General features: G+C 44.7%; 1 protein-coding gene across 3 annotated transcripts in view; it reads left to right on the forward strand.

The window, feature by feature from the left end:
- The window catches only part of clcn5b (chloride channel, voltage-sensitive 5b), a 30,870-nt gene extending 16,719 nt beyond the window's left edge, over nucleotides 1-14,151 (forward strand). For all 3 annotated transcript variants that reach the window (XM_037111040.1, XM_037111039.1, XM_037111041.1), the window contains 13 exons: nucleotides 116-303; nucleotides 754-876; nucleotides 1,802-2,008; nucleotides 2,905-2,985; nucleotides 3,585-3,819; nucleotides 3,933-4,108; nucleotides 4,237-4,377; nucleotides 5,183-5,369; nucleotides 7,810-7,952; nucleotides 8,112-8,261; nucleotides 8,532-8,637; nucleotides 9,316-9,532; nucleotides 13,008-14,151. In XM_037111040.1, the coding sequence (XP_036966935.1) occupies nucleotides 116-303; nucleotides 754-876; nucleotides 1,802-2,008; nucleotides 2,905-2,985; nucleotides 3,585-3,819; nucleotides 3,933-4,108; nucleotides 4,237-4,377; nucleotides 5,183-5,369; nucleotides 7,810-7,952; nucleotides 8,112-8,261; nucleotides 8,532-8,637; nucleotides 9,316-9,532; nucleotides 13,008-13,098 (2,045 nt within the window). In that variant the 3' untranslated portion in view covers nucleotides 13,099-14,151. The remainder of the gene's footprint in view (nucleotides 1-115; nucleotides 304-753; nucleotides 877-1,801; nucleotides 2,009-2,904; nucleotides 2,986-3,584; nucleotides 3,820-3,932; nucleotides 4,109-4,236; nucleotides 4,378-5,182; nucleotides 5,370-7,809; nucleotides 7,953-8,111; nucleotides 8,262-8,531; nucleotides 8,638-9,315; nucleotides 9,533-13,007) is intronic.
- Nucleotides 14,152-26,945: the final 12,794 nt, after the last annotated feature.

A 26,945-nucleotide genomic window follows, 5' to 3' on the forward strand; every position in this document is an offset into this window, starting at 1 on the left:
AGCAAAAAAAGTTAAGTAGCACAGAACACGAGCATGAAAACAAAGATTTGATGATGGACGATGTTCTCGGTGAACATTATCTCCTCTTCCTCAAACCCGTCCTCGTCTCCTACAGGTGCTCTGGCGGGCGGCATCGACATCGCAGCCCACTGGCTGACGGACATGAAGGACGGCGTCTGTCTCATCGGCTTCTGGTTCAACCACGAGCACTGCTGCTGGACGTCCAACGAGACGACGTTTCAGGAGAGGGACCGGTGTCCACAGTGGCAGAGCTGGGGCGAGCTCATAACGGGGACGTCGGAGGTGAGAGACCGTCACAAACCTTTGGTCTCAAGCCTGAGTTTGGCTAATGAATCCAAACTTCTTAGTGTGAATGAAGCAGGAAAACTAAAACAATTCCATGAAATGTTTCCTTTTTTATCGTCTTGACTCATTTCTAAAGATTAATGTCTTGTCAGTGAGTTTCTGCTGCTACATGAGGGCCAGACACACTCTTCAACCTCCAGCCAGATTTTAGATGCAGTCGTGCTCTTCCTCACTCACACATCCACACATATAATACACACAAAAAACAACAGTTGTCACGGTACTTTGGTTCCATCTACTGGTCACAGCACAACATGACACCACAGCTGAGCCCAAGATGCTAAATAACTGAAAAACAGCTTTTTGAAATCAAACATTTGAACTTTTTATGCTCCTGTAAATTGTGTGTTTTAATTTTTATTTATATGTGTGTGTTTGTCCCTGCAGGGTGCGTTTGCCTACATAGTGAACTACCTGATGTACATCCTGTGGGCGTTACTCTTCTCCTTCCTGGCCGTCATTCTGGTCAGAGCCTTCGCTCCGTACGCATGCGGCTCAGGAATACCAGAGGTAAAACTGCAACACGTTGTTTCCTATTCACACATTTACATTTTCATTTATTTCATTGTGTGCGTTTGTTATTCTTGTTTGCTTGTGGGACAGGATGCTGAACAGGATTCTTAGCCGCACATAATTATGTCATTATTCTCAAGGTTTTGTTGTTGAAGAACAGCCTCAAGCGAAGCTACAAGAAGAGTGTTTACATTTGGCAAAAATCTCAAAAGCACACGCAGTTTTTTTGTTTGTTTAGCTTCATTTCCACATCACCGTCCCAGCTGTTTTTCCTGACAGCATCAATTCACATTGATTATTTATATCCAAACTCTAAACACTGTAAGAGATCAATTATATTTGATGGACATTTTAAAACAAAAGCTGGTTTGATATTTTTTTTTTATAAATAAAGCCAAATGAATTAAACCCAAAAGCCTGACCGTTCTCCTGCCGTCAGTGTTTACTTTCTCTTCTCATCTCCGTCCATTCCCTCTTTTTTATTATTTCTGAGGAAGTGAAAAGCTGCAGATTTGCTTACACTTTGGAAACACAAGTGGAAAACTTTACTGAGCGCAAACATTATCAAACCGATCCACCCTTTTTTCATATATACAGATCGAAAAGACACAAACACGACTCTCGCCTGCACACACAGGCGCTTCCTCTCTCGCCGTTCGCCACTCTCATCCCCAGTTTTGTGGAACTTGAGCCCCGTTCTTCCTGAAGGTCAGACGCTGGTCAACGCGCCCACGCACGCCAGATTAACTGCTTATTTAGAAGACAAACATCCTCAACACAGACTCCTCTCCTTCCCTGCCTTCGGTGTTTGCGTTCTTAACTTTCTCTCAGTTGATACCCTCGAGTGCGCATCTCTAAACCGATCCCTCCCAAACGTAAACATTTCCCCGTCTCATATCCTCCTGTTCTCTCCCTCCCTCAGATTAAAACCATCCTCAGCGGCTTCATCATCCGAGGCTACCTGGGGAAGTGGACCCTGATCATCAAGACCATCACGCTGGTGTTGGCCGTCTCCTCCGGGCTCAGTCTGGGGAAGGAGGGCCCTCTGGTGCACGTGGCCTGCTGCTGCGCCAACATACTGTGTCACCTGTTCACCAAATACCGCAAGAACGAGGCCAAGCGGCGAGAGGTAGGCGCCGAGGCAGATGTGTGCGTGTAGAATGAGATTTGATTTGAGGGCGATTGATTTCATGTGTTCTAGTTTCTGGGACTCGTCAGCTGGAGAGAGACGCTCATGAAATGGATGTCTTATTGTTTGGAAAGTGTTAACAGATGTACAGCCACACGTGGTGGAAAAAAACTTGGAAGTTTTATAGGAATATTTGTGGTTTTTACCTGAAATACTGTGTAGAGGAGCAGCAGCTAAGGATCAATAATCTTCTACCATAGTCTTATTTTTTGTTTTACTTTACATTTTACGTCACATCACGAGAATAGATTAAAATCTCTGCTTTTGTTGCACTGTTGATGTATTTTGCCTTTCAACACAGAACCACTAGGAGCTCCTGCTTTTGATCACACTACCCCGTGCTGACTGTTATCTAGAGCTGCAACTAATGATTGTTTTCATTTGTCCACTAATGTCTTGATTGTTTCCTCAATGGCTCTATTAGTTCATTGGTCTATAAAATGTCAGCAAAAGCTTAAAAAAAAAAAAAAAAAGCATTGATGCACCCAGATGTCGTCCTCAGATGTCTGGTGTTCTGTCTCAGAGGAGGAACAAAACCATAAAACATTCACATTTCTGACCGGCTCATTAATAATCCAAATAGTCAGACGCTTAAATTGCTGACAGCTACTTGATGAATCGTCTGCAGCTCTGGAATCGTCATTTATGGAGAACGTCTGTTCACAAAATCAAAACAAGTCAAAACAAAACAATGTCTTAACTTAAAACACTGAGTTGAATGGAATTAGAGGAACAAAATAATAGACTCCAGAACCGGTTCCAGAGTTGTGGTCAGTTGTTCCCTAACGCAGCTCCGCTCCATTTAAGGCAGTCGTTTGTTTTTCTTGTGTGTTTAGGTGTTATCAGCGGCGGCGGCAGTCGGCGTGTCCGTGGCCTTCGGCGCTCCGATCGGAGGAGTCCTGTTCAGCCTGGAGGAGGTGATTTACACACTGTTTATCAACACTTGTGATTCACTGACTCATTTCCGGTGAATCCTCTGTGTGTGCAGCTGTCCAAACAACATCAGAGGATTTTCTGACGCAACACAAGCCCCAAAAATTTATACAACGCACACTCTGAGGCAGAATTTGTGAATTAAAGCGAATCAGCGAGTGATCTTCAGAACCAGCGCCAGCCGTTTGATCCGCTCCAGATAACACAAAGTGCTCTGAATGGGTTTTTGATTTCTCGTCCATTTGTTTAATTTTCCTTCAACATGTGACCGCGTGCTGGATTTCACACGCCAGCGGCAGATAACTGTGACATAATGGCCTGTGAACAAGTGTTGACAGTGATGTTTTGGGAAATAAATGCGTCTTGGCAGCTTGATAATCCATCCAATCCGCGCTGGCTTAAGACGGACGGCTTTGAACCTCGTGAGCTGTAAAAGCGCCACGTTTTTTTGTTTTATTTGTGAGAAATTTTGTGAATAATGGCTCTGTGCAGAGTTTAGTTCATGTCTTAAGTTTTATCGATTTAACCATTGTTGGTTTCTCTTTTCTAACACAGACTCTTTCTCTTCTTTCCCCCCCTACAGGTGAGTTATTACTTCCCCCTGAAGACCCTGTGGCGCTCCTTCTTCGCCGCCCTGGTCGCGGCCTTCACCCTGCGCTCCATCAACCCGTTCGGAAACAGCCGCCTGGTGCTGTTCTACGTGGAGTTCCACGCCCCGTGGCACCTGGTGGAGCTCGCCCCCTTCATCCTGCTGGGGATCTTCGGCGGCCTCTGGGGGGCGATGTTCATCAGGGCTAACATCGCCTGGTGCAAGATCCGTGAGTAGCAAGAGAAGAGATGAAAGGGTTTCATTACCGATTTTAAATGAAACCCTGTCCTTCTTCTTTGTCCCCTCACTGCGCCTGTTAATCATTCCGCGTCCTTCTCAAAGGTAAATCCACCCGTCTGGGCCACTACCCCGTCATCGAGGTGCTGGTGGTGGCAGCTTTGACCGCCCTGGTCGCCTACCCCAACAGCTACACCAGGATGAGCGGCTCCGAGCTGATCTCAGAGCTGTTCAACGACTGCTCCCTGCTCGACTCGTCTCAGCTCTGCGGCTACAAACAGGTCAGCTGTCACCTCTTCGTTAAGTCATTACAAACTGATTTCATTGCCCTTTTCTTTCTCCAGCTCCCTTCTCCTCCTTTTTAATATTGTTCTGTTTGTCTCTGTTCCATCGTCTTTTCCCTGTGCAGCCAGCGAACACATCAGAAACAGGTGTCGGTAACAGTCTGGCTGACCGGCCCGCGGGAGAGGGCCTGTACACGGCTCTGTGGCAGCTGGCCCTGGCCTTAGTCTTCAAGATGATGATCACTGTGATCACCTTTGGCATGAAGGTTGGTCCAAACAACACACTCGGTAACATAGCGTGTGAGGATGCCACAGGGACATCTGTCTGGAACCAGACTTTTTAAAGCAGCGTCATCCTTTTCATTTGCTGAAGCTGCTCATCTGGCCCACGTTGCAGTTCAGATGAAGTGTAAACGAACCTCTGGAGCCTTTTTTTTTTTTGGATGCTTCGTACGCTGAGTCACAGCAGCATGACTCACTGTCATGTGGCCTTTGCTGCAGGATTGAGTTACTGACGCGGGGGTTGACATGTTTATGAAGAAAGATTGTTCTCCAGACGAGGTCACAGTCGTCTTTTTTTTTACTGCAGAAGCTTTAAAATGAGTGACGGCGAAATTGGACGTCGTTTGTGGAAGAATTACGACGCTTGACTGTGTTCAGTCACACAGCAAGCAGTCAAGATCGATTAGCTGAGGTGCTAATGATCGTTCAAATTGGCAACGCTATCGGGAAAACCATCATTTTCTCATTAGTGAGTGTGAAAGATGGAAAAAGCAAACTGACTAACAGAAGAAAACATCCAAAATACAATTACAGGTGTTAATGTGTACATTTAAAGCTGCAAATAAGTGTTGAAAAAGAGGTTATTTGGCATTACAATGTAGTTTTAAGTAGATTTAAGTATTTTTTCTATGTTTCTGAACATCTGGATCGCCTCCTGCAAGAATCCTTAAGAAAGAATAGTGGTTGTAATCCAATCACCTTGTAATAATCAGTCGAACACCTCATGTCGTACCTGCAGCTGTGGAGAGAAAAGTCTTTAATACTTGGTATCCATTTTGTTCCTCCTAGGTTCCCTCCGGTCTCTTCATCCCCAGTATGGCGGTGGGAGCCATCGCTGGCAGGCTGCTGGGAGTCGGCATGGAGCAGCTGGCCTACTACAACCACGACTCCTTCATCTTCAAGCAGTGGTGCTCGCCGGGCGCAGACTGCATCACTCCGGGGCTCTACGCCATGGTCGGCGCCGCTGCGTGTTTAGGTGAGGCGCCGGTGTGGCGTAGAGACCAGGCGTATAGACTGGACGGTTGTTTTGGGCGTCTTCCTTCTACATTATTTGTCGTAGTGTCATTGTCAGTCGAAGCGAACGTGTTCAGTGTCGGGATGTCCAGGGAGCAGCTGGATGTGGGTAGGAAGAGGGACATCTGGACTTCCATCGCAGCCCCGGTCCCAGATAAGTGCTGCAAAATTGGTCGACTGGGGACGATTTCACAGTGGGTTTGAGTCGCCTCAGAGTTATTTAGAATATAATTACAGAATATGACATCGTCTTGGTTCCAGGCGGAAATAAACAAGTTTGAAGTTTGTTTTTATAAAAAACAGTTTTTTGTTCTTTCTTTTCTTCTAGGGCTCGATTATAGACAGAGATGATTTGAAACGCAGGTCATTTGCAGTGAATTCCTTTTGAGTTGAGCGTTTGTTGAAAGAAAATGATTTTTCTGGCTTTCAGGCCTCTTTCGTTGAATCATCACCCGTCGGTCATGGCGGTTAAAGTCGAAATTTTCCCTTGTATCCACCGTCGCTCTCTCTCACTCTGGTATGTTTCGTGTTGACGGACGACGAGCGTGAAGCGTCCAATTTTTTTTCCCTTCCGATGACGTTGTCAGTGCCACGGCAAACAGGGCGCAGCACACACAGATTTCTGATGGCTCGTCATGCTCCGGGAAGTATTTTGTATGAAACAGATGGGCAGTAAATTCTTGGCTTGAGGAGAAGAGTTTTTAACTTCTGCAGAGCAATCAGGATAAAAGGCCACATCCGCCTGTCATGTAGGTCGGTGACGAGGTTTAGAGGCTGAAATCTGTTCCCAATATATTCATGTTAATGTTGGTTACCAGCTAGCGTGAAGTAGCGGTTAATGCGACCGAGAATCACTCCCGGCGACGAGGAGATCTCAAAACCAATTCTCTTCATGACTCTTTTTATTTGTTTCTCTGTTTGTGATTTCCTCATTCGGCTTTTAAAATGTCTGTCAAAGTGGAGCAGCGGTTCCCCCAAAGGAAGAGTTTTTATTCTCCTTGGGAATAAAGTATTAGATCGAAACATGCGTCCAGACGTTTTTGTGGACCCTCGTGGAAACTAGGGTAACGGGAGGAAGAAGGAAGATGAGGGAGCAGGAGAAGAAAAAGGAGGACGAGGAAGGAGGCGGTCAGAGAGAGAGAGAGTGAGAAGAAGGAGGAGAGGGAGAAGAAGAAGGAGGAAGAGGAGGAGAAGGAGAGGGAGAAGAGGAGAGATGAGGGGGAGAGAGGAGAAGAATAAGATGGAGAAGAAAGAGGAAGACGAGGGAGGAGAAGGAGTGGGAGGAGAAGAAGGGGGAAGAAAGAGGAGGCAGAGGAGGATGAGAAGAAAGAGAGGAAGAGGGAGGAGAAAGAGAGGGAGAAGGAGAAGAAAGAAGAAGAAGAGGGAGGAGAAGGAGAGGGAGAAGGAGAAGAAGAAGAGTGAGGAGAAAGAGAGGGAGAAGGAGAAGAAAGAAGAAGAGGGAGGAGAAGGAGAGGGAGAAGAAGAAGAGTGAGGAGAAAGAGAGGGAGAAGGAGAAGAAAGAAGAAGAAGAGGGAGGAGAAGGAGAGGGAGAAGGAGAAGAAGAAGAGTGAGGAGAAAGAGAGGGAGAAGGAGAAGAAAGAAGAAGAAGAGGGAGGAGAAGGAGAGGGAGAAGGAGAAGAAGAAGAGTGAGGAGAAAGAGAGGGAGAAGGAGAAGAAAGAAGAAGAGGGAGGAGAAGGAGAGGGAGAAGGAGAAGAGTGAGGAGAAAGAGAGGGAGAAGGAGAAGAAAGAAGAAGAAGAGGGAGGAGAAGGAGAGGGAGAAGGAGAAGAAGAAGAGTGAGGAGAAAGAGAGGGAGAAGGAGAAGAAGAAGAGTGAGGAGAAAGAGAGGGAGAAGGAGAAGAAAGAAGAAGAAGAGGGAAGAGAAGGAGAGGGAGAAGGAGAAGAAGAAGAGTGAGGAGAAAGAGAGGGAGAAGGAGAAGAAAGAAGAAGAAGAGGGAAGAGAAGGAGAGGGAGAGGGAGAAGGAGAAGAAGAAGAGCGAGGAGAAAGAGAGGGAGAAGGAGAAGAAAGAAGAAGAAGAGGGAGGAGAAGGAGAGGAAGAAGAAAAGGAAGAAGAAGGAGGAGGAGAGGAAAAGGAAGATGGAAATGGAGAAAAAGGAGAAGAAGGAGAGGGAGGAGGAGAGGGAAGAAAAGAGGAAGTTTGTTTTCTGGCCACACTCAATAAGATTATGATGAGTGACATGAAAAAAAGAAACAGGTCGAACCTTCAGACCAACAAATGTCAAACGATCCAGTTGTGTGCTGATAAATGTTGCAGCTGTTCTGTTCATCCAGACGAGCTTCTCATCAGCAGCATTATTAAACCGTAGTACTAATGATGTTAAAGAATCTGATGCTTTGCTGCAGCGTTGTTTCAACACGTCCCTCCTCCCGTCTGCCTCCAGGTGGAGTGACTCGCATGACGGTGTCGCTGGTCGTCATCATGTTTGAGCTGACCGGCGGCCTCGAGTACATCGTCCCGCTCATGGCCGCCACCATGACCAGCAAATGGGTGGCAGATGCTTTTGGAAGGGAGGGGATTTACGAGGTGAGTTCTTGTGTGATGTGGCCGTCGGAGCTGTCGAATTGTGTATTTCTGAGCTTTGATGTTGCGCCTCGGAGTCGTTGTTTTTGTTTGCAATGCCGTTGCACAAACACACCGCCAAACATCTTTGGATTTAAGAGGCTCGTTCTGACGTCTTTGCAGGCTCACATCAGGCTCAACGGATACCCGTTCCTGGAGCCCAAAGAGGAGTTCGATCACAGCAGCCTGGCGGTGGACGTGATGAGGCCCAGGAGGTCCGACCCGGCGCTGGCTGTGCTCACGCAGGACGGCATGACTGTAGGAGAGGTGGAGGTACGCACACATGCGCACACACGTGAAAGCATTTAATAGATCATAACGCAGGAATGCACGGCAGAGAATTGGATAAAAAAAAACAAAATACACAGTAATATAGAAAGCACATGTGGCTATATTAAAGCAAAATGTTTGCAGATGCTTATCCCAGCTCCTTGAACCGCCTAAACAAAGACTACAGTGAAAAACCCTCAAGTATTCTGTCTGTGGTGGATCTGTAGCTGTTGTTGTTGTAACGTGTACCGTCTCCCTCTGTAACGTCTCCAGGCCTTGGTGGAAAGCACTCACTACAGCGGCTTCCCTGTGGTCGTATCGCCAGAGTCCCAGAGGCTTGTGGGATTTGTGCTCCGGAGAGACCTGCTCATATCAATAGGTCAGAAGTGTGTGTGTGTGTGTGTGTGAAAATATACCTGCTGTCCACTACAGTAAGACAGATGATAAGAAAGATAACATTGTAAACTCTTGTGTATGAGTTGGCTTTTAATTTGAAAATATTGTTAATGATATCCTAATTGTATTTTTATTTATTTACTTATTCATTTTGTGACGTCCCACTCACCTTAAATAAATAATGTTAACAAACATGTTAAAATGCCTCATAACAATAGATAAAATCCTGGGCATTTAGTGGATTTTATTTTGAAAATATTGCTGATGACAACCTAATTTTTGTTTTATTTATTCATTCATGTATTTAATTTTTTTTTACATCTAAACTAAAAGTAAACCCATATAAGATAAATGCTATTCTATAACATTACAGTAGTCTTTTGTATGAGTTGGCTTTTATTTTGGAAATATTTCTAATTGACATTTTAATTTGTATTTTTATTTATTTATTCATTCATTGTTTATTACCTCTCACACACTTTAAACAATAAAAGTCAACCCATATCTTAAAACATAAGATAACCTGACAACAGTCTTGTGTATGAGTTGACTTTTATTTTGAAAATACAGCTCATCACGTCTCAGTTTGTGTGTTTTGATTTCTTTGACGTCTGACTCTCTGGAAGCTCTGAACGTGAACCTCCTCCTGCTCTCTCCTCAGATAACGCCAGAAAGCGTCAGGAGGGCGTCGTCAGCGCCTCCACGGTGGTCTTCACTGAGCACGCTCCCGCTCAGGCCGCGGACGCTCCGCCGCCGCTCCGCCTCCGAGGCATCATGGACCTGAGCCCCTTCACCGTCACCGACCACACGCCTATGGACATCACTGTGGATATATTCAGGAAGCTGGGGCTGCGCCAGTGTCTGGTTACACACAACGGGTGAGAACAAATACGTCACCACATTTTTGTCAGTTTTAATCTGCAGTGTTTATTGTTGTCGGGGTGGAAAAGCTCCCGAAAGAGCGTTTGTGGTATTTCACTGTGATGTAACGCGAAGGGCAACAAAAGAAAAAATGAAGACGGGCCGACGGACGGGAGGAACGACGAAAACATACACTGACCGCGCTCCCACGCCCGCGGTGAGTTATCCGTCTTCGGAGGACGGAGGGGAGTGAGGTACAGCTGTGTAGGAGAGCCTCGGGGTCACTCTGCTGTCAGCTCGCACAGTAACGATAAAAAAACCCCAAAAAACAGGGAGGGGAAAAGATGGACGTTAATGGAGGGAGAAGAGTGAGTGCAGGGAATTCTTCAGGTGGATTTGAAGAAATCCCCTCACTGGCACTGAAGTCATCACCATAAATCTTCCACAGCAGCAGAGGTCAGGTGGTGTTTGGCATGCGGCCTACGTGACAACACAAGAAGAAGAAGAAGAAGAAGAAGCAGCTCTCTAAGTCAGATCAATTTCACGCCGTTATTGTTTTTCTCGTAGCTCGTAAAATTATATCTTCAGGTTCAAACTGCAGGATGTGATTGATCGACCGAGTGTGTGTTCTGCTCACTCATGTGTTTGTTCCCTTCTCTTCTGAGTCCCGTGCCCTTTTTATTTTATTTTTTTATTTTAACCAGGCAGAGGAAGTTAGAGAGCGATCATAAAACATTAGAGAGACGTGCTTTTTTCCCCTGTCGCTCCTCCGTTTTCTTTGACGGGCTCATTGGCGCTCAGCTCTCTAAACAGATGTTGTTTCAGGACCATCAGTCCAACATTGTGTCTATTGATGTCTTGTTTTTGTCCAAACTAAACCAAACACAAGTAACCGAAGCAGGAAACGTGACATTTGAGCGTCTGGATCCGGAAGCTTTGGACGTTATTTTGCCTAAAAAGGTTATAAATCTTCTCACTAGAATAGAAAAACGAAGACGGGAGCTGCTGTTTTCTGTCATTCGAAAGCTTTGCAAGATGTTTATCGAGACTTACTTTCTTTCTTTGAAGTCATCACCGTCCAGGAGTATTTTCACATTTCAGAGAGAATAAAACCCTGATCAGTGTTTGAGTCTCTCTCCCGCTTCGCTTTCCTGCCGTTCCTGCTGTTCGTGTTCAGACACACGGGAGAAGGGAGAAGACTGATCAGAAATGTTTAGAGGAGGAGGCAGATAGTTGTGGGAGGTTTTCCAGCCGCACAACACAAAATTATACGTAAAAGAAACACAGTTTAGCAGCTTAAATCACAGCAATCACACAACTCGTGACCATTAATTCAGACGCCACAGAGGCGACTAGGTTACTCAGAGTGACCTCTCAGGCTCCGGATGGTCGCTGACATGAGAGCTGAGACGCTGTGTGGGAGGTTGTTTCAGCCGTTTACAGGTGGAGGACACGTTGTGGAGGATTTTTTGGAGAGGTAGATTTAAAGTTATCGGTCATAGTCGATGTTGTACAGGCCAAAATATACTGGAGCCTACAAAAATAAGAGCATGAGGAAAAGGATTGAAGTAAAAGAACTAATTTGTCCTTTTAAAAAAAAAATGCAAAACGACATTTAAAATGAATTAAATGACGTCATTTTTTTATGACGTGTTTGTGTTTTGTGCAGTTTGTCATTGAGGTAACATGTTGTGTTTACTTCCATCTGTTCTTTTAACTCTGTAGACAGTTTCCTGCTAAAAAACTCCAACATATAATTCATATATCGTTGATGATGTTGGGTTCAGGAAGGTAAAAGCTAGTGGCAAGAGATTATAGATATTTATTTTCCGTCGGGTGTCTTATTTGAGGCCGAGGACACAAACGCAAAGACTCAGAATGATTGTGAAACTCCTGAAGTCTCGAGTTGTAACATCGCTCACACGATTTGGGAAACGTTCTGGATTGAGTTGCCTCGACTCGACTCGGGTCTTGAGAGGAGACGAACACGAACATCAGCAGCTGTCAGCGAGCACTGTGTTTTTCATGATCGCCGCCCTCCAGATCGAATCATTACGAGGAATCAAATTTAAAAGATCAACCCGCTGCCTCGCCCCGCGGGCACGTTTGACATCACACCCGGTCTGTTGAAAGGCTGTCGACAGGCACCGCAGCTTCCCGTGGGACCGGCACACATTTGCTTCAGATTCCTCTTTCTTTCTTTGTAGCCTAATGATGGAAGGATGAAGCTCTTTGTTTTTACCAGAGTGGATCCACGTGTGACCGGAAAATACGACATTTTTCAAGAATCGCATGTTTCACACAGGGCCGAGAAGGCTTCAGCGAGCAACGCGACAGTCGGCTGCTCTGCTCGATTTGTGTTTTCACGCCAGCCAGTCACTCACTGTCTGGGAATGAAGACACGTTTGACACAGTCAGAAGACAAAAGAGACCTCGAGGGGGTTTTAAGACCTGTGAGATGGATACTGTTAACTTCACCGCTCTGACTGGCAACACTGGTATTTTCCCACACTGTCTTTAGCCGAGTTAGTATCTTTAGCTCAAGGTCGGAGTTTAAAAATCCTCCTTTGAATAACTTAAAAAAAACAGGCCTGTTGTGAAGACTTCACTCACGTAATCATGACCACAGAGACAACCTCCCCCAGCCTCGGCAGCTCTGAGGAGTCTGGATATTTTCTGTGGTTTCTTGTTTTTTGGGGGGTTTTCTGTTTGTTCTCCGGCTCAAACGGGTCCAACACACATTCACAGCCTCACGTAATGAATCCGTGCCCTCGGATGATTTGGGTTTGGTATGATATTGGCGTATGATAAGAAGACTTTGGCTGTTTTTTTGTTTTTTTTTTATAGAAACTTTCAGTTCTTTGTTAAAAAGTTGAGGCTTGTTAACTATATTTCAGGTTTCTGCCAACAACATATTCAGTGGAAAAAAGACCAAAAAAACAATGAGTGACTAACATTTTCCCACATTCTTACCGTTCACTGCAGCTCTCAGGACCAAACTGTTTGGGTTTTTGGTCCATTTCATCCATAAAATGTCAAAAGAAAGACGTCTTCAGCTGGCTTCTTCTGTCCAAAACCAGAAGAACTCTTCATTTGTCATCATCGACGACACAGAAAAAGCAGCAAACGTTGAAACAATTAGTCGGCGTTTCAAGACTGTTTTGATTTGACTAATAGATTAATCAACTTGTTGTCGCAGCTCGAGTGATTCAGATCCGTCAGCTGTTGTCGAGCCCGAACATTTTCTGGGTCGGATTATCTCAAAGCACGAGCTGAGACGTAAAGTCCCGGGAGCGTCGCGCAATTAATCACAGAAACAAACTTTACTTGAGCTACGACAGGCTCTCAGACTGAAGCCGAGCCTCCGCCCGGTGTGCGTGTCTCTGCTCTCCGTCACTCCGCTTGACTTCTTACATGACGAAGCGAACAAAGTATGAGATGAAGTAATGTGTGACTTTCATTCTCTTTTCTCTCCGTGTGTGTTTTTTATAGGAGGCTGCTGGGAATCATCACTAAAAAGGACATACTGAAACACATGGCGCAGATCGCCAACAGAGACCCCGACTCCATCCTCTTCAACTGAGCCTCCTCCTCCTCCTCCTCCTCTGTGGACCAGAGGATGATGAAGACACCAGCTCGTACACTCAAAAAAAACAAAACCCGAATGCACCTTTTTTACCTCGTCAACTTTTTCAACGGCCGTTCGAGAAGAGCGCCGTTTGCACAGGCGACCACAGAACTATGGATCTACTTTGTGTTTTTTTTCCGTTTGTTTCCTTTTTCTAAGACGGAGGCGTTCGTTTGGCCTCTCCGAAACAACGACTCGGTTGCGACTCTGCAGATTCACGTTCGAGAGGAAGAAACACGTGAGAAAACAAGTTGGCGGGGAACATTTCACATCTGCTCCCTTCTTGGCGAAGCAAAAGTAAAAAAAACGTCATCAGCCATCTCGCTTCTCCGCAACACCTGAGAGTTAAAAGTTAAAGGAGGAGGGAACAGATAATCCTCTGTTCGAGCTCCTGACACCAGGAGGAATGATGACATCAGGGAGATAACGAGAGGGATTGGGGAGGTCCGTGCTGCCCTCCAGGCCGCCACAGCGAGCCCAGACAGAGCGCACTCCTGAGCTGATGGATGCTCCCTCCACCTCCGCCCTCTCTACTCCCTCCATGTGAGGATTTTTCTCCCTGTAGCCCCGGGGAAGAAGAAGAAGAAGAAGGAGAGTGTGAGAAGAGGATCTAACACACACACTTTACACTCCATAAAAGACTCGGTGACAGCCTGGGAACTCTACACAAAATGTCTACTTTTTTCTTTTGTTCGTCGTGTTGAGATTTGTGATAACGGGGGTTGAAACCCCAGCGGTGTGAGGGAGGAACTATGCAGTGTTGTCCCGCCCGGCCGGTCGGCGACGTGAACAGTTCTGATCTCGTGTCGCGCGCCAGGCGTTACGACGATTGCTGCAATAACCATGTCATGCCTTACGGAAAGAGTTCTGGATGTTTTTACTGTTGGAAGGGCTCCAAAAAAAACAAAAATGCAAAAAAGAGAGAGAGAGAGAGAGAATCATGACACGAGTTTAATTTATGTACATGTAAAAATTGTTTGTCCCACTAAATTATTTCACTTAAATCGAGTGTTCGTGTCTGTTTATTTCTTCTGTTTACAGTTTTGGTGTCCAAGTTTATGAAGAAGACGATTCTGTTCTTCAATGTTTTTCTGTTTTCTGTTATTTTTTTATCAGTGTTAGATAAATAAAAACAAGTTATCTGACCAGAAAATGTGAGTTATAGTCGAGCTGGCTGATAATTTAAGACTATATCACGATACACAATATATAAACAGAGATTAGGATGGTCATTATCACAATATCTTGAAATTCGAAACTGTTTTCTGTGACTTTCAGTCTGTTGCATTGTGGGTACTGTAGGCATTAAATTTTGAAAAGCAGTTCACTACAGGTATGTCTGCATTGCAATCATAACTCTGTGCAGGCCGCGATGTTTTCAGCAAATAAACACATCTCAGATACAAGTTAGCGACTAGCTGCTGAATGTTGCGGAGCGTTTAGCACCTGTTTTGGATTCAGGGCCCAGATTTTAATGTTTAGATTCACTCACTCTTATTTACATTGTTTTCAGACACATTCCCGATGCTAAACAAGAGGGAAAGTTAGCAGCTAGCTGTTGAACATTGTGGAGCGTTTAGCAGCTAAAGAACCAGATATTTTTCTCAGGAAGTGGTGGAGACCAAAACTGGAGCAAAAACGGACACTGATGCTACATGATGCTAAATGGATGCTAACGTTGCTACGTGTTGTGGAAGAGATGGTGCCTTTTTTTTTTTTGTTCCCCACATTCTTCTTTCATTACAAAAACCCTCGTGCCTACATTACCCACAATGCAACACAGCCCCTGTAATGATATATGTGTTAAAACAAGCAGAAAAATCATTGAAACCGGGAAAAGACGACACGATCTCCATAAAAGGCCACAGAAGCTGCGGCTCTGTGAGTTTCTGAATATTCTCAGCAGTATTCTTACATATTTTTGAATCCAGTCAGCTCACTTGTTTCTGGATTCAGATTTTATGGGAGAGAAAACAGAACCTGAACCCTTCTGACGTCCGTAGAACTCTCTTTATGCAGTCCGTGTTGTTTCCCTTGGCTCCTCGTTCACATACGATAGGAACTCCAGCAGCGTCGGATTCAGGACGGAACGGGAGATAAAATTCCAGATTACGTGAATCTAAATAAACCAGTTTCTGTTATCGACCCCCGGTGGGCTCGTGAGCACTCGGGCAGCGGTTATATCAGCGGTGCAGCTCCCTGCTGATCATCTCTTCAGAGTTGAATAATATTATCTGAACTATTCTGAACACTTTTTGTTTTCTCTTCTACCAGCCCGGGACTCATAAAGTTCGGCCCCTGGTTTAATCGTCTCCGAGCTCTTTATTTATCCGCTCAATTGATTTTTCCTTTTCCCACTCAGGTCTCACCTGGGAGCTGCTCGCCAGAGAAAACACACCAGTGGTGATGATGTATGAGGAGCTAACGAGACGCTTTATTTAAACTTTTGCCTCATAATTCTAACTTCCTTTCAATTTTAACTCCTAATTTTTACTTTACATCTCATAATTTTGTCTTTCTATCATAATTATAACTCTGTATTTTATAAATGTAACTTTTTGTATCATAATTTTGACTTTTTTAAGTCATCATTTGACTTTTTATAACATACTTTTTTGTTTTTTTATTAGAATTGTAACTTTTTTATACCATTATTTTAACTTCTTCTCTCAATTATAACCTTTTGTATCACAGCTTTAACGTTTTATCGCATAACATAAACTTTTCATTTCACATATATCGGTGCATATTTTGATAAATCATCTATTTTTAATGTTTCCCTTCTTCTGTAAGCTCGCTGCTGTCTCAGTGTGCACCTGTTTCAGCACACGCCCACCTTCTCTGACCTCACCTGTGATGATGAGCTCTGATTGGCTGGCAGCTGCTCCGTGTCAACAACAGTTGACCCAAAGTCTCCATCTTCAGGTGGGTGAGTGGACGATGAGTGGCTTTTCATTTTCAGCTGAACTGTTCCTTTAAGATCCTGCCTGTCAGATCAAGCTGTTTGTGTCTTGCTTTGTCCATCGGGGCACATTGGTTCTGTTCGGTTCTGCCTCCTGCCGTCAGATCCATCTGGGAAATTGTCGCCGAGGTAATCCGGCTCTTCCTCCTCCAGGATTTGGACTGATGGATGATTCACGCCCTGTGTGCGCCAGCTCCGCGTCACGTCTTCATTCAGACATCTGTTTCCAGTCGACGTGTTGCACGACAGACTTCTTGGTCGTGATTCATAACGCGAAGCTACCAGCAGAGGTCTTAACTCAGATCGTTTGTGAGCATGATTGGTTCTGATAACTCACTCAGGATCCGTTCCCTCAAGCTGGGTCGGCCTTCAGCTCCACGTGACCCGGCTGTGTCCACCATGTTCGATTGTACAGATTCAGCTAGCTCAAGCTGGACAGAACAACATGTTCACACAGTTATGTGTTTGTGTAATTACCTACGGAAGCCCTGAGGGACAAGTGAGAGCTCTGATGATGCACTTTGTGAGTCTGATCTTAATTATTTCCTCCTCTGTGTTTATGAGATGCTTTTTGATCTGGTGGGAACAAAAGTTATTGCCAGGACGATCTGTCGAAGGTCCTTAATTTTATTATTCTTTCTGTGAGAACATGTGAATTCTTCGTTCTGTGTGAACCAAGTGAAAAATAAATAACAAGTTCAGCAGAAAGTTTAGTCGTTTAAGTCAAGAGCAGGAATAATGTTTTTCACTGCTTGGAGCAGACAATGTTAAAGAGCTCAGAAAAGATTATCCGGGCAAAACTTTTCGTTCCATCAGATCTGAAGTCATAGACACAGAAGATTAAACCTGATTAAAGACTCACTCGCCCCTCAGGCCTCATTAACACTCCACAACTACAGAATGCTCCTTTAAATTCCAACACATTCAGACTTTAAACGTCTTTGTCTGTTGGAGGTTTTTTTTGTGTATCTAAGTTTAGTAGAGCAGCATCATCATCACCGTCTCATGATCCGTACGTACGCTCATGTCGTTCCTGACTCACCGTCTCTGTGACGGGCGAGTCAGCGCTCGTCTGAGGCCACACGATCTGTGTGAGAAGAGTCCAGACAGGAAGTGTGTGTTCACGTGCTAATGTGTGTGTGTGTGTGCAGATGTTTGCATTTGGACATGTCGGGGAATTGTCGAGGACATACGTGTGTGTGTGTGTGTGTGTGTGTGTGTGTGTGTTGTGGTATTGACTCAGTGTATTCTCGAGTCTCGGTTCCTGCTGCTGAGACTTCACATGGGGCTCGAGTTACTGACCTGCTGGTGGCTCCTGCATTCTCACACCTCACACACACACACACACACACACACACACACACACACACACAGGTTGTCTTACTTCTGCATACTTTCTTCATTTTCTTGTCTCTGTCTTTCTTGTCTTCCTCGTTCCTTCGCCCTCTACATTAACACGTCGCCGTGCCTCCATGTTGTTGTTGTCGTTCTTCTTCTTCTCTCTCGCGGCCATCGCTCTGTTCCCAGGCCTGCCATTGTCTCCGGTGCGCATTACGAAGCAGCTAAAGCATTTGGATGTGGTAATAGCCCAATTCAAGGTGTAACCCCACACCCCGAAGTGTCAGATCACCTCTCCTGCCTCACCTTTCTCTTTCTGTGAGTGTGTGTGTGTGTGTGCGCGTGCTTTAGATGTAAAGAGATGACGTGTGTGTGCGCCGTCGTTGATGTGTGTGTTTGGGTTTCAAGGAATGCAACCCGATCTGCTGCACAGAGGTGTCTCTGCCCTCGCGGCCTCACCTGAGGGGTCCTGAGGTGGATGTTTCCCACAGCTTTCTGCCGCGGCTCCGCTGCTCGTGTGACGCTGAGCGATCGCGCCGACCTTTCACCGCCAAAACACCTGCAAGGACCTGAAGCCGGCGAGGCGACGGAGGCTCTGCTGGCCTCCCGTGTGAGTTTAACTGCTCTGCTAATTGTCAGATAACCAGACGACAGAAACAGTTTTGATTTCTTTCCACTTCCGCTCGAAATGTGAGTGTTCAGAGCTGCATTAACCCGAACAAACAGCCTCCTCCTCCTCCTCTTCTTCTCATCTCTCTCCTCTTCCTCCACGTCCTCCTCATCTTTCTCGTCCTCCTCGTTCCAATTCTCTATCTCATCCTCCTCTCGTCCTTTTCTTCCTCCTCCTCCTTCTTTCAGTTGTGTGGAACAACAATGCCTCGTCCTCCTCCTCCTTCGTATGTTTTGACAACAGAACAAAACAACGGCGCAACTTTTTATCTCCGTTTTTAGTCTCAACCAACTCCCAGAGAGATTATTTCACCATCTGGCTTCTAAATGTTCAACAGTTGTTCACCAGCGAGTGGCTAACGTTGATTCTGGAGCTGTAACACGAAGGTTATCAGAGCATCAGTGTGGTAAATCCAAAACGATGAGCTCAAAGACACTAAAACACTCTTTACACGCCTTCTCTGCGGGTCTGTCGCCACAGAAAGCCCTTTCATCATGTGATCTGTCGTTATCATGAATACTGATCAGTGCCGCTTTAGGAGCCATTGACAGGTAATGGCGCTGGAGGACTCAAAATACGGGACCTTCTACCCGACCTCTCCCAGTCGGCCCACACCTCACTGGTAATCATATAGTTTGAACCCTTCCTGAACTCGGGGTTTTCTGAGAAAGGCTGACCCGTCCTCGCCCTCCTGGCATCTGAAACTTCTTTAAAAGCGTTCAGGATCGGGTACACCCTCAAAAAGTTATGAGAGCCAATCTCAAAATATACAGCTTTAACTGAAACCGGTGCCGCTGCTTTCATAAACTACCACTCCTCTCTGGTGTTTTCGCACTAAATTAGTTTCCTCTGGTGGTGTGCTGCAGGGTTTCTGGCCTCTGCTGGTAGTTAATCAAATGAAACAACCTGGAGAAAAAAAAAAAAAGGGGGTGGAAAGTCATGCTGATGCCTCCGATGGGGTGACACGAGCCGGCCCGCTGCTTTTCATTACGAGCTCCCGAGGCAGTGAGGTAGAGCGCAGCTGATCGAACCCGAAGTTTAAAGAGGTGATAAGAGCGTGACTGAATCCAGGGAAAATGGGAGAAATGGAAAGAAAACTTCCACGGGGCCAACACACACACACACACACACACACACACACACACACACACACACACTCTGGAAACTATCGAAGCAGCAGCGTATGAATTCATATTGTCTTCTGTGGTTTTTCCCGGCTCAACCCCAGACACGTCACGTACTCGGGGCCCCTCGAGGACTCGGATCCTCGGCCCGTCTTTTTTGGTGCGACGATTAAAAAGAATATATCTCTGTGGTTCGTGATCATATTGGTTTTCATCCAGCTGCTGAACTGTAATTGTCCTCCGCGGACGCTAGCTGGAGGTCACGGAGCAGGACGAGGCCAATTTACGTCCCCGACCTGTAATATAAACCGCTTTCTGAACTTTATGTTACATCGCGGAACACATGACCGACATTAAACACCCTCCGAGTGGGTATGTTATTTCACAGCAGCTTTATCTCGACCCACCACATTTTAGATTTGTATGGTTTAAGTCCCCCTCCAACAACTTCTTTTAACAAGTGATCCTGTCGGGTAATAACGGAGGGTCGTCTGTATACGGTTTAATATTATTCAATACAGGTTTCTGAAAACTAAAGAGTGATTTATCTTTTACTATACGGCATCGTGACCCAGTGGATATGACTGATTTTCTGTCCTGTTTTAATACGTTACAAATACACAGATTGAAAAAGATTCAATGCAAGATAAAGTTTGAAAACAATCAATTTTTCGACTGTGTATAGTGGTTTAAAATCTACAAATCTAGATCAGTGTACAAATAATTGGAATTGGAAAATGTATTGTTGCATCATAATTATGCTCATATTACAACTTTAATGTCGCAGCTGGTAAAGCTGGAAAAGCGAATCCAAACTTCACATCTGCTACCAAAAGTTAAAATTTTAACCTATTATAAGGTTTTCATATTGGTTGATAAGATGTATGGGAGCGTAGCTATTTTCCCACATTACTAAGATTTTTTTTTCTTCCAAAATTAGGCCCTATGTTCCCACATTTCCTTAGGGTTAAGTAGGGGTTAAAAGAGATGCACCCCAAACCCTAAAATTGAAGGGAAATGTGGGAACACAAGACCTAATTTTGAAAATGTCCTAGAAATTTGGGAACATAGGGCTGACCCCAGATGGATTATTTATCCAAGTAACTTTTGCAATTGTATACATAAATACGCATAAAAAGTAGACACATATCCTTCTTAAATGTGGTGAAGTAGGAACATCAAGTTGCAGAAAATGGAAAGACCAAATATCAGCCCGACACATGGACCAAGAGAGATTTCCAGCCCAACCTGCAAGTGCTTTACGGAGCCGCCTCCTCTGGCACAACGTGGACGTTTCTGGTATGTATATTATATTTGTTTTCACAGGAGAAGGCAGCCCACAGTGGAGAGATCAAGGGACTCGACTGTTTATTGAATCAAAATGTTTCTCTGACAGTTCGATCAGGATATAGACCAGATATAAAGTGTACCATCGCCGACATCTGTGTGGCGTTAGACACTCCGGAGCAACAAAAAACACCCTCTGAAACATGAAGCTTTTGTTGAGCCTGTTAGAGAGGCGACACTTTTATGGTAATATATGTATTAACTTGTAAGTTTATATAAGTAGTCGATTTACCACACATTTAATTCACATAAATACCCTGACATGAAAAGGAATGTATGTTTAAAGCTCAGGTTTTTTTATGTTGATTGACTTCACATGTGAGATTTTCTATATCGCGCTTATTAAAACGCGTTTCTCGTTTCTCCGAGCCAAGAAAGGCTTGTTGGTTTGTACATTTTTATAGCGTAATGAGTATTCGGCAATAAAAGATACAAAAAAAAAAAAAACAACAATAATTGGAGCCGGTTGAACGTTGCACTTAGTAAATCATGTGTTTCATTTAAAGACCCTGCACACCCGGGGAGGTGTTTCCACTTGCTGCTGGGTGATTAGGAACGTACTCGGGGTGAAGTTGTGCAGAGAATTATGAGGTCCAAAAGACTCAAGAACAACAAGATCCTCCTGTTGAGGAGGCCCCATCAGCCACAACCAACTCCATGAACACGCAGCTAATTTTTGAAGTTAGGCTACGTATCTTGAAAGTCCTGGAGTAACTTTTCCAGGGGAAAAAACGAAGGATGACTTGCAGCGAGAAGGAGGGAAGGAAGATCTGGCCGTTGCACAAGCAAATAGGAAGAGGAATTGTTTTCCCCGGGAATCAGAATGAGAACCAGAAATTCCTTTTATTAGTCACACAAACGGGAAAAATTGTACGTCATGGCAGCCAAAGGACAGTTCAGTAGGACAATGAAAAGAAGAGGAGCTGGAACTAGAAATAGAATGGTAATGGTGGAACGACTGCGATGACTGTGGAAGACGAAGAAGCTGAAGATGGAGGAGAAGAAGGCGAAGAGGCCAAACAATCAGAAACAATGTCCTATTCTTATATACATCTGTGGCAGCATCACAGTATGTACGATTGGTGCACGCCCTCGAGTGCAGGATGAGTCATCAACATTTCCCTTTAATCCCTTTCAAACCAACCTTTGTTGCCTTTTGTTGGGCCTGGTACTGGAGTAAATGGAAGATATAAAGAAAAGACACATGAGATCGATTTAAAGGTTGATTTGTTTGCTTCATATTAATCCTACTGTAGAGCGATCCTCAGACCAGCGGAGAAAATCGGCCACCTCGCAGCTCTGCTCGGATTACAGCTGCCAACCCTTACAGCGCCCGCCTCCGCCCTAACCCAAACAGTTCTTGAACGTCACCTGGAGTACAGTCCCAAAAACAAGCAGGCTGTATTTATCTCGGTCACGCCCGTCACTCAGCGCCACTGTGACTGATCCGCTCTGCAGCAGCGCCGCGCCGCCCTCGGCGTGTGTTTTTTTTTTTTTTCCACGGCGGTTTAAAATGTTAAACACACCCTACATGTACCAACTGCCCATCAAAGTCCTGACAAGAATTTTAATCATTCTTCATTCGTTCCAGTTCAGCTGAAAGTCTACACCGCAGCACTTTTCTGTGCCTTTCAGATATTTTTCATATTTCTGGACCTAATTCCCGTAACGTGGCCCCGGATTGTTATCGCCGTGACCTCCAGTCGAGTTTATTTTCATATGCTAACGCTGTGATACATAAACTTTACATGCTCCGTACATGTTGATCCCGCTCCAAGTCTGGATGTTATTGAGCCTGTCCAAAACACTCTGCACATGGGTTTTATTAACCTGAAGTCCAATTGATGCCTCTGACGGTTGATTTATACACTTATCATTGATTTATGGAGCCCCTCTACAGCAGGTTAACGACGGTCTTACATGTCTAGATTCCAGGTCTCTACATGAGCTCCCATCAAAATATATAATGTTTGATTCTCAGGGAAATCCCTCACTGTCTCTACATTTGACCAGACGGATAAAGCGACTGGTGTTTCTGTCTGTAAATGGCACCTGTGATGCATTATAGCGAGGCTGTATTGTATGTATACGATAAGGCCAGATTTTCTTTTATTTAAACATTCAAAATTGGCGTGCTAACCAGCTAGCCTCGGCCTAGCATGATCTAATAAGTAACAAATAAATCACAAAATGTTAAGAAAAAAAAAAAAAAATTCTTCACTAAACAGAAAAAAATACAACTGTGCACCTTTTGAATTAAAGTTTTCTCTTTTGCTGAATTAACACGTGCTTTATAGCCTCGTTTACTCATAGTAAAAACCTGATGTAAACAAAATAAAGAAGTTTTCCTCAAATTCATCGAATAAGATGTGAAATAATTCCAGCTCGTCACACCAGTCTTTTTTTGGCAATCCCTGCATTCATAGTCCTGGTCAGAGTTGCTGTAAATCACCTCCATCCCGTATTCCCTGGTCTTCAAACAGACCCCTGGTGGGCTCGGTGGGCTGTGTTCAGCTCCAGTCTGGAGTCCAGCTGTGTTTACCGGGAGGCTGTTGAGTTGCAGTTGTCTGTTACTCCGATATTCTGATAGATCCTCGCTTGTGGAACCAGAAACTGCATTGTTTGCGCCAAGATTTCACTTCTTCTGGCCCTCTGCGGGCAGCCTGACAAGCTGTAAAATCAACATTGAAATACTTGCACGTAAAAAACGTTGATATGACCATCATTTTGTCAGTTACCTGTATGACATCCAGAGGGTAATTGTCTAATTAGCGTGTTTTTGGCAACCAGTCGAATGCAAAGGCCAGTATTTACTCTCCTCCGAGCTGTGTTTTGGACGCCGCTGACTCCTGGAGGCCATCTCTGGCTCTCTACCTGGTAAAAGCTGAACTAAGCTCACCAGCTGCTCGCTAATTCTGCCCGTCTGCTGCGCTCAGACCTGAAGCAATCGAGCGTGTTGTTTCTTTTTTTTTCCTTTTTTTGTCGAAAGCTGCCGGCTGCGTCTGGAAATTGATTTGTTGAAAGCAGTAAAAATAGCAGAGGTGTCCTTTAAAGTTAACTGAAGCTCATGTCCTATTGATATGACTCAAAGACTATTAAACTCAAAGGTAGAATCAGTGGATTTGTCCCAGCTGTTCCTGAACGCACCGCAAACACAGTCGACATTTTGGGTTGGTGAAGCGTTCTGGAGAACAGCAACAAAGTACGAAAATAAGAAAATCCAGGGAGAGGTCGGCAGGTCGATGTAGATACGATACCCTCAACACGCCTTTCCCCCCCCGAGGTCCAGTATCCCTCATGTCCATTCCCGTCTTTTTATCTTTTTTTGTCTCGCTGTCTTGCGTTCAGATGTGCGGAGTAAAAGTCCAAAGTCAAAAGTTGTCTGAAAAATCTCCTGTAAACTGACAGCGTCGATTTTCTGGATCACCTCAGACAAACTTTTGGCATTTCTCTCCGAAAATTCCTTGTTACGTATTGGTCAACGTATGCGCTGATACAGGAATACCATCAGCAAGATAACATGAGAGGTTTATCAGCCGAGCTCTTCCTCTCACATCGTCCTCGTCTGCTCTCATCACTCGTCAAAACTCCCCCACGCTCAAAAGTATTTTCCTTTGACAAAGGCGGGACGTTTCTGCTCCCAATCAGTGTGTGATAGGATCCATACAGTCGGCCTGTTCTCAGGTCAGCTGTGACATAACAACAAAGCCTCTTCATCTCGTGTGTGTGAAAGTGAAAAGACTCTTTCAAAAAGACTTTTTTAAATTTTCATTTTCTCCTTCCACCTCCCACCAGCGGCTCGTTTCCCCTCAGCTTCCCTGCGACGGACCCTTTGTGTGCCAGGGAGTTGCTTTTAAAGACCTTATGAAAAAAGGGGCTTAATAATGTTTGTTGCTTCACTGCAGGAATAACTGCATTGTTTCGGTGCCAGGCAAGGTATTCTGATCGCACCACTCCCACTGACTCTGAAATTCCCTCTTCCAATGGCCGGTAGTCGGGGCAGCAGGGTTGAAACAGTAGTATTGTTCTCCTATAAAGTGTGTGTGTGTGTGTGTGTGTGTGTGCTTGTCTGGCCCCACTTAGTCTCTTCAGGATGTTTTGGGTTTTGTGTGTGTGTCTATGTGCGTGCACAGGTGTGTGTGTGTGTGTGTGTGTGTGTGTGTGTGTGTGTGTGTGTGTGTGTGTGTGTTGCAGCTTTCTAAAAACTAATTTCCTGGCTGGCTCTTAGGAAAACAGAGAGTATGTTGGGTAATAATACAGGAGACGTGGAGAGAAACGGCAGCACTGTAGATATGAAGGGTGTGTGGCAGCTCCATGATGGATGTGTGTGTGTGTGTGTGTGTGTGTGTGTGTGTGTGTGTGTGTGTGTGTGTGTGTGAGAAAAGAGGAGGACGGAGGGGAAAGTGGGTGCAGCATGGAGAGAATGCTGATGTGGAGATTACTGCTGCATGTAGGTGGCTGCAGGCTTGGTGTGTGTGTGTGTGTGTGTGTGTCAGGAAGGGTGGTTCTGTATCGGGCAGGTTAAAAAAAAAACAAAAAACCCAATAGGTCTTTTGTTAACACTCCTATGAAAACACAGCGGGTCAGAAAAAGCAGATAAAGTCTTGAACATGACCGTCGGCCTCCGTTAATCAACCTGTCAGACTCGGTCGACTTGATTGCAACAGAATTAAGCATTTCCACATTCGAGCGCTCCCACATTTGTGTTGTGACGAGTGTTAACGTCTGGTCACTTGGCAGGTCGGCGCTCAATCTCACCGCCACTTCATCTTCTCTTGTGTGTTTTTGGGTCATTTTGTCCAAGTCTCGATGCGTCCAAGTAGTTTTTTTTTTTTTCTCGGCCAACTCAACTCAAGCATAACGTCTTGTCATTTCCTCCCTTCTTACCGTCGGTATCTGGTCCTTATAAAGAGAAAAGACGAGGTTTGAGTGCCTGTCTTGCAGTGATATCATAGGGTAACATGTCTGAGCCGTTCAAAAAGTACAACAAATTCAATTTGCATGATAACAACCGAGATATCTGTTTAAATAAATCAAATCAAACTCAATAAAATCTTATCTATGACATAATTTCCTTCTCAGTTTAAAACATGTTCCATCTCCATCACTGTGTAACACTGAGACACAAACAGCCAGACTGAAGGAAAACAGAAAACATTTAAATGAACATAAGAAAACTGATCTAGAGTTATCACATCTTCATCTCCAACGTCCAAGTAAATTATTTTCTGTCAAGTCAAGTCACGAATCTTCTGGTCACCATTTTCCTGATCAGCTGATTAATCTCCCCCTGCCTTTGTGCCATCAGTTGATCTATGATATGCAGGTTTAACATGTCGTTCAATGCACACTCATTTAGTTTACTTCGTCAGAAAGGCTTCTAAACATCACCTTTACCTGCTGGTCGCCTGTAACGTCGGATTAAGAGACTGACAATGTCGCCCAGCGCAGATTATTTTTGCTGTACGGCTCCAAAAACTTCTACAGCGCTTTTCCTCGTCTGCTGACCACTCAAAGCATTTACAACACACTCACATACATTCATGCAGTAATGACACGCAAGTTGATTAAAATGTGCAAGTACTCTGCGGTAGATGGTTGAATAAATGCTGTTAAAGTACTCGAGTACTAATTACGATGCTTTTTTCTTCAACTTGCATCTGAAAAACGAACTCAAAGTCTCTAAAACACAAATAAAGGCTCCTTTTACGACTCACACCTGCGTCTCTGAGTAAAAATCAAATCCTGGCTGGAATGATTTCTTTAAAGGGGATTTTTTTCCCTTGTAAAGGTTCAACTAAATTCAGCCTCCGGGACTTTCCCTTCACTTTTCAATGCTAGACTTTCACGAGTAAATCGAATATTTTTCTGACATGCACTCATTTTCCCTCCTCCTGCCACACACGCTTCCCCTTGTTCCAGATAATGTTTAATTAGTCTCGGAGAGTCTGATGCTATCAGGGACGCTTAAATTACACACATTCTTATCCCCTGTGCAGGGTAATGAGACTGAAAACATTCCTTTCATTTACAAAGACGCACACACACACACACACACACTCGTGGACACACTGTCCCTTTGTCCGCCAAATCACGAGACAACTTTGCGTGACGTACAGAATCCCGATTTCACATCGAATCCTTCGCCCTTTGTCGTGATTGTTTTGTCAGCTAGAGCTCTGTTAAGCTATTCGATGTTAGAGGTTACTGTAATTGTTTTGTCTTCTCCGAGCGGCTCCTTTTGTCTTCTGTCTGGCTCTGATTTACGACGAGTCTCAAACATCAGCAAGACATTAAGTTTAGCCCGAGCTAAAGCCAGCTGAATGTGAGCCTCAGATGTTGGTGCGATGTTAGCGCAGCT

This window comes from Acanthopagrus latus, chromosome 10, assembly GCF_904848185.1.
Source record: "Acanthopagrus latus isolate v.2019 chromosome 10, fAcaLat1.1, whole genome shotgun sequence".
Taxonomy (NCBI): domain Eukaryota; kingdom Metazoa; phylum Chordata; class Actinopteri; order Spariformes; family Sparidae; genus Acanthopagrus; species Acanthopagrus latus.